This window comes from Geospiza fortis, unplaced genomic scaffold (assembly GCF_000277835.1).
Source record: "Geospiza fortis unplaced genomic scaffold, GeoFor_1.0 scaffold41, whole genome shotgun sequence".
NCBI classification, from domain to species: domain Eukaryota; kingdom Metazoa; phylum Chordata; class Aves; order Passeriformes; family Thraupidae; genus Geospiza; species Geospiza fortis.
This window is the reverse complement of record NW_005054299.1, coordinates 12,805,706-12,813,371: the sequence shown is the minus strand read 5'-3', so window position 1 is coordinate 12,813,371 and position 7,666 is coordinate 12,805,706. Positions and strand designations below refer to the sequence as shown.

Genomic DNA, 7,666 nt, shown 5'->3' with positions numbered 1-7,666 from the left:
TCGGGGCGCAGTGTGGTGCGGTCTCGTGGTTTCTTACAGCGCTTCCCAGGAGGGAAAAGCGCCGCCTCGTCCCGCTTAAGGAGCCGCCTCCGTTCGGAGGGGCCGCCCGAGCGGGCGCCGTTCAGGCCTGGTAACGCCCGAGGGCGGGGAGGGCGGACCCCGGCGCTGGAGTCGCCTTGGCCAAGCCTTCGCTTGTTTATATCTTTAAATTCTTCTGTCGTATTTAGATAGAGTTGTTCGTGTGATGGTAACGTAAGTGAGGATGAAGGGAGTCCGTAGCCTAATTAACAAGGCGATGCTTTTGGCGAGGTTAAGTCCTAAGGCATTAGGTGTTCAGGTGTAAACGAGGTCACGTTTAAATTGTATTGGTTATGTTTTGGTGCGGTACAGGAATAGCCATTTTCTCAGCGATCGTGGTTTTTAGTTGAAAAATGGGCCCTGGTACTCTTCCCTAAAACCCAGCCAGTAAAGATGTGTGATCATGTTGGGGCAGTGTAAAAGGATTGCTGTTCTGGTGGTCAAAATCGGGTGGTGTGGCTGATGCTGTGGCCAAGGCCTTGTGCTCACACACTGCAAAAGGCTCCCATCCAAACGTATGCTTTTGTTACTCTCCCATCATGGATTTGAAGCCCTGAGTTGTGCAGATCTTCTCGGTGAAGGACTGGAGGTGACAAGTTACAGCCAGGGCACTGATAAATGTGCAGGGAATCCACTTTGGGATGTTACTGCTCTGATTGTCTGCACAGTGGTTGTCATTCGCAGCAGGGAGGCTGATGGCATTCTGGTACTGTAGGTTTGCCAGGCCACAGAGCACAAACTGCTTTTGCTGGAGATAATTTAAATTATAATCATAGAATATCCTGAGTTGATAGGGACCCACAGGGATCATTGAGTCCAGCTCCTTACTCTGCACAGGACAGCCCTAAGAATCACACCACATGCCTGAGAGTGTTGTCCAAACACTTCTTGAACCCTGTCAGGCTTGGTGCTGTGACCACTTTGGTGCCAAAGGACACAGCTGATGTGTGGGGATGGGATGTGATTTGCCAGTACTGCTGTGAGCAGTACTGAACTCCAGCAGGTGAGAGGTAACATCTTGGGCCCCTGTTTGCTAAATGAACTTGATCCAGGGGGAGTTTTGTGACTGGCCCTGCTTGCTGTCACTTGTATTGGTATGTGAGGTCCTGCAGATGTGTGTGACTGGGCCCTGATGATGCCTCTGCAGGGACAAATGCAAAGCTTGTTTTATGTTTGAATCCTCATGAAGAAGGGAGTCTTTATCCATTTGAATCTCTGTACCTCTTACCTATGCAATACATGGTGACAGAAAGCTATATGGAACATTTAAGAGGTAGGCACTAACAGGGTTAAGTTTGCTTTTGTCATCTTAGTTTGCTTCCTTGCCTTTGGTTATGACATGGAGGTCTGAGTTCTTGCTCTAAACTCAAGGTGAGAACTGCTCAGGTAATGCAATGCACACATGAATTAAGAGAAGTGTGCAGAGGAGGCAGCAGAGGGAGGGAGAGCAGGGATGTGCTTTAAATGGCAATCTGAAATTAGATGAGATTTAATAAGATACTGTACAATAGTACAATTAAATTATGTCCCTTCTTCCAGAAGATACTATTAGAGTCTAATCCAGTTACTTAGATCACTTTTACTACTGGTTATGAGCTGCATGTAGCTTAGATTCTGAGCCATGAGATTGATAATGTGATTTACACAAGTATTGTGTATTTAGGGCAATGTTGAGTGTGCACTTTTTTTGATGTCACCTTTCTGGACAATTTTTTTCCCTGTATCTTTCCTTTTCACAAATGGTTGAACAGATGCAACTAGCAAAAGAAGAGGGTAAGAAGTAATCTTGAGACCCATACACAATAGTGCTAGTTTGAAGAAATGGTGTTTGGTTAGGTAATGACTGAGGTGGAACACAGATGGTTTGTGAGTGGCTTTGAGCAGCTTTGGTCCTGAGGAAGATTTCCATGAAACCAACATTGTAATGTGCCTCAGAGAAATCAAAATTTCCTCAGTGGGAGAGAAAGACAATACTTTGTAAGCTTCCATTTTCTATATACTCTTAAATTTAAATGAAAAAGAATCATGCCAAACTTTTTGGAATAACCATAAGATGTTGGTCTAGAGTTTTGCTGTACTTGAATTGAAATGCCATAAACTGAAATGACCATGTCATTACTGATTGCAGTAACTACACTACTTTATTTTTAGGTGACTATTGGCCGAGGATTAGATATCACGTACCAGCTGGTGTCAAAAACCTGTCCCTTGATGATCTCTCGTAAGCACTGTGTCTTCCAGCAGAATGCAGAAGGGCAGTGGACTGTCAAGGATAACAAGGTACAGAGACCAATTGAAGACCTCGTACTCTGAGATTCATTGAATAGAATTCATTGTTTTGGATCTAGCAATGAATGGGCTATGGTAAAGCATAAGTGTGATAGAAGGTCCATGGGAATGTGTCTTACCTGTTGTGCACTTCCAGCAGGAAACTTCAGTCTGCTGCAGTAGGTATGCAAACTGGATTACTTTCTGGATGTAGATCCACCTCTTGGTTTAGCATTTTTCAGACCAGTGTGGCCTGGCCAAGGGCACTTGGCAGTCTGTGAACTTGTTTGGTGTCACTTTCTTAAAAAATATCCTATATGAATTTTGACACAGGATTTTATCCTTTCAAAAGGATAACATTCTTGGAGTGCTAATGAAAAGATAAAGTGCAACTCCTTATTGTACTGACACAATTGCTTTAATTGTAATCAACTTCAACAAGAATCTAGTGTTAGAAAAACTATGCTTCATGTTGTATTCAATTGAGTTTGTCCTGAAAGTTCTTCTCAGCTGATTCGGATAAAATGTTGATGTCAGAGTCCTCAACTGGGTCTCACTTTGACTTCAGTAATCTGTTTTTATATAATGATCTCTCCACTTTCTCATTTGGTCTGAAAACAGTAAAATGAATAATTTGCTTTGAAACAGCACTGGTAGAACAAAAATGTTCAACACATCAGGCAGATTTGAAGGATGTTTGGGTTGACAGCAGATTAGTCAGAAAGGAATGGAGTGGCTACTATTAAAATTACACTGCTCTTAAACAAAACCCTCTTGTAGTACATGTATAAACTTGAAAACCTAATGCTAGTGCATAATAGGAAACATCTACCATAGATTAACTATTAACACTTCCTGTCTGTTTTCACTGTTGACCAGTTGGTCAGCTTGTTTCATTGAATCTCATTGAGATATGTCAGTTCCTAGTGTTTCTGCAGTTCATCCTGAGCATAGACCAGTTTTGCTGGTTTTGAAAACTATTTCTTGAGCTAATTTTGAAACCATTTTTGTGCTTTGAACATTATCTCTAGAAGAACATTTTCCTTCTTTACAGTCTCCTTGTATTTATGAAAAACCTTGTTTTCTTCAAGGAGTATAGCCAATGCTTCTTTCTATTTCCTATTTTTTTCTGGAATTTGAGGTAACATTAATTGTCAGGGAAAATTACAGTAGTATTCTGTGTTACTGACAATGATCTATTGTGGAGTCTTTTTATTATTTAGTTCTTATTTCTGAAGCTTTTGTGCAGGTTTTCCCCTCAGCATTCATTGTTTCCCTTCTGCACAAGCACATATGTCAGAATGTTGTTCTTGGTGCTTGTACACAAAATCTGTAATGCAAGAATAATGTGCAGTAAATAATACAGTGCAGTAATTGTAATAAATGCAACACTGAGCCTGTAAACTGGATATTACAAGGTTTATTTGAAGAGGTGGCTTGTTCTGATTGAAGCACTGAAGAGGTTGGCTGTGTTTATTTACAGTTGCCAGAAATGACTTTTAGAGGATGCTGTAACTACATATTAAATTTTGGTGGTTCTGTGTTTATTGGCAGAGTCTAAATGGAGTTTGGCTTAATAAACAGCGCCTGGATCCATCAAAAGTCTATCCTATTGCTGAAGGAGACCGTATCGAATTGGGAGTGCCTTTGGAAAACAGAGAGACTGCTGAATATGAGTATGAAGTAATTAAAGATGAATGGGAGAAAATTAGACCCTTTTTAGCCCAAAGAAGTGACCTGGGGAAAGCTAAGAGTTCAAGACCTAAACGTAAATTTAGTTTGGAGGAATTGGAGACATGTGAATCAGAAGGCCCTTCAAACTCCAGATGTAAAAGAGACAGAATGTCCTGTGGCAATGAACCTTTAGATAAATCGTGGGGACAGGCAGAAGAGGCCAAACGGCTAACAGAGAAGATGGATGTCAAGCTGCCTTCTCCTGGACCCAGTGAGGGGGATAGTGCTCCAGTGCATGGTAGCCCTGTTCACTCCAAAGCTGTGACTGTCCCCCAGCAGGACCAGAAAGGCTCCGGTCTTGTAGAGTCATGGACTGGCTTGAAAAAGCTGAGGAAATCTCTAGAAGATACAATGAAATTAAAGGTCAAAGTGCAGGAGAAGCAGACTGCAGTTCTAAATGTCAAGCAGAAGCGCAGGAAATGTGATCAGAAGGAGATCCTAGTAATGGAACAGGAGCTGCAGGAGTTGCAGAACCAACTCTGCATGGAACAAGAGCATCAGCAGCAGCAGGTGGAAGAGCTGGAGAGGACATTCTGTAAAGAGCAGCAGAAGCTAGAGGTATAGTGGTGGCAATAATTTTGGCCTGTGTCTTCACTTTGATGGAATGGCTCGTGTAAGGCATTGATCCAAAATAGCTCTTGAACTATACAGTAACAAAAATAGTGCTTGTGTGATTTACCCCTACTAAAGTTTTCGTGGAGGTATTTAACTTAGCATGTATCACAGTGTGCGTACCAAAAGAAAATGCAGAGACAGAAGAGATTTGGCTGCATGGGGAATTCAGAAAAAGGTGCAAAATAAAGCATTTCAGTTGGTAAAGAAGCGTGTTTTTCAATTAAAAAATGGAAGCCATTGCCTGATCTCTCTTGCTTATAGAGAGGACGAGTAGAAAAGTAATCACTTTAAGTGTGAATTTCTCTCAGTATATGGCTGAAATAAAGCCCAGTTTGCATGGCAAGTGCACTGTCTTTACATTCAATGAAATACTGCATGCCTTAATCCCTAGAGAGAAGGAGATTATTTTCCTACTTTCAAAAAACCCTTTCTTGCAATCTGTAAGTACCTTTAAGCAGTAAGTATATGTGATAAGTTGCTTTTTTGGTAACCGACAGAAATCTGTTTGAACTTGAGACTGCTCAAAATCGGGTTTAAAGAAAGGGAGGATTCATCTTGGAGTGAGTTTAATAATTTATTATCTACTTCCTTAAAGTCTACTGCTAAAGGCAAGATACCAGTATCAGAAGTACAGAAAGTTTGGAGTTGTGTCCTTAGAAACAATGGGACCTTTACCTGGAGCTTTAGGTATCTCTGAAGTCATTGAATGTACTCAAAGACAGAGTTACAGCTTTTAAGCTGTTGCTGATCTCTTTGCTTCTATGAATATGCTGGTGCCTTTTGAGCTAGAATAATGTGGAGGTATTCCAAATATGGAACTGTAAATGATATATCCATTTTAACTCATCACAGTAAATGATAGCTCTAATTTCTGTTATACACATATAACCCTAGAGTGGAACATCTCGCTGTTTGTTGAAAATCAGTGTTGTTTCCTTAAGCATATCCTCTAAAGAGAGTGTGCAGAGTAGTAATTTTCTCTCTTATGTTCTTCAAGTATTTTTTTTTCCCCACTTCTTACCCCACCCAGGGAGAAAAGTGTCAACAAGGGGAAGAGAATCTGAAGGAGCAGCTGGCCCAGGTCCTGCAACAGGCAAGTGATTATGAGTCTAGGTTTGGTCTAACTGTGTAACTCGGATATTTAAATCTTTCCAAATGTTGTGGCCTCTTGGTAGAAGACAAGGACTGTGCCTTAGGTGACTGAAAAAACCTAACTGAAGTGAAAGAATAACCTGGAAGAGGGAATGCAAAGTGTGATGGCATTGGGAAGGTCATAAATAACTGGCAGTGTCTTCCAATTTTAAGTTAAGGATAAACTGCCTTAACACCTCAGCTTATATGTGTTGCTCTTCTAGGAGGAGAATAGGAGAAATGAGTGTGCTGAACCTTATGTCTATGAGCATGTATCTTTAATAGGATAGTTTAGAATGGTACTCTTATAACTTCTGGAATGGTATTGTTACAGCATCGTGCTTTGATGGAAGAACTGAATCGTAATAAAAAAGATTTTGAGGAGATAATTCGAGCCAAGAATAAAGAACTGGAAGAAACCAAGGTAAGGAATAACTGCATTCTTAGTTTTATTCATAAGTGAAACATGATATGCTGCATGGGCAGAGGAAATGGTTTATTTAACATTTGTCTTGGCTCTGCCTGGCTTCCTATAGTGCAAAATTTCTGTGTTTTGAGGTGGCAGCTGACACTGGAAGGAGGCACCTTGCCCTTTTCATAAATTGGTGTCGAACAGTTATTATTAGATCTTTCTCAATCATAAAGAAAGCCCTTAGCAGCTGAAAAGTGCATTTTGGAAGAGAAATGGGCCCATTGCACCCTTTCTTTGAAAAACAAACAAACAAAAAATCAAGCCAGAAATAACAGGAAAAAAATCCACTGACAAACCAAAAGTGTTTGAAAAGTGAGGTGCTTCATTTTCAGTTAAAGTGTATTCAAGTAAAACTGCATTGTGACAGCAGTTCCATAAGGGATTGTAGGACAGAACCAATGTGGAATTTGAATGATGAATGAGATAAACCACAGTTCTTCCTGCCCTTGACACAAAGTGATGAGTGGAAAATAATTAAGGAGATTTTTTCCTGTGTCTTACTTTTGGAAGTTATCACATTATCCACCACTGGCAGTTTGCTTTGTTTTTTTAATGTCATCTTTGGAAATTTGTTGCTGTTTCAACTATAGCTTCAGTTAGTAGAATTTTCCTGTTATTTTTAGAAAATAAAGCAGGTACTTAGCCTAATCAGCCTAATTTAACTCTTAACAAACAAATAAAAAGATTATTAGGTTGTTAAATGCAAGTAGATGTTTTAAACTTGATTGTTTCCTTTTTTTTAGTATTTGAGGTGTTTAGTCTGTTGGGTGTTCTACTTTTTATATCAGACACCAAAAAAAAAACTGATTAAAGCCAAACTCTTGCTAGGAACAGGTTGAAAAAGATTCTGAAAAGATTGATCTGCTGGTAGTTCCTTTAGGCTGAAGGGAATTTTGGGTAATGGCTGTTCTCTGTTCCAAGTTCTCTGTAGTGGGTGGGAATATTCTCAATACTGCTGAGACTACAAAGAGGAAAGAGATTACAGATCTGAGTATGTGATAGATATCCACTCCACTTGACATGTGGAAATTTGCAGTATGATTTTCTTCCCCTGCACACACTCCTGTCAGTTGAGAAAAACCTTGTTCTTTGTTGATACACAACGACATGTACTTTTCCACCAGGAGGAGAAGGAAAAGGTGAGAGCCCAAAAAGAAGAGGTGTTGAATCAGATGAATGATGTGTTGGAGAATGAGTTGCAGTGCACAATCTGTTCTGAGCACTTTATTGAGGTATGTTTAAATCTGTATGGGTTTGCCAGTAAAAAAGAGACTTGAGAAGCTTTCCATAGCTCTAGTAAGACAATATTTAAGCCCTTTTCTTTACTTCACTTGTTTAACAGAACTCACAGTGACTTCTTATGGGAAA

At 40.2% G+C, this 7,666-nt stretch overlaps 1 protein-coding gene across 1 annotated transcript in view; it reads left to right on the top strand.

Annotated features, from left to right (window-relative positions):
- The first annotated feature begins 2,233 nt into the window (after nt 1–2,233).
- Nucleotides 2,234–7,666, top strand: part of RNF8 (ring finger protein 8) — a 10,167-nt gene continuing 4,734 nt past the window's right edge. The window contains exons 1-5 of the mRNA XM_031060674.1: nt 2,234–2,358; nt 3,901–4,638; nt 5,726–5,788; nt 6,161–6,250; nt 7,423–7,530. Of these exons, the coding sequence (XP_030916534.1) occupies nt 2,290–2,358; nt 3,901–4,638; nt 5,726–5,788; nt 6,161–6,250; nt 7,423–7,530 (1,068 nt within the window). The 5' untranslated portion in view covers nt 2,234–2,289. The remainder of the gene's footprint in view (nt 2,359–3,900; nt 4,639–5,725; nt 5,789–6,160; nt 6,251–7,422; nt 7,531–7,666) is intronic.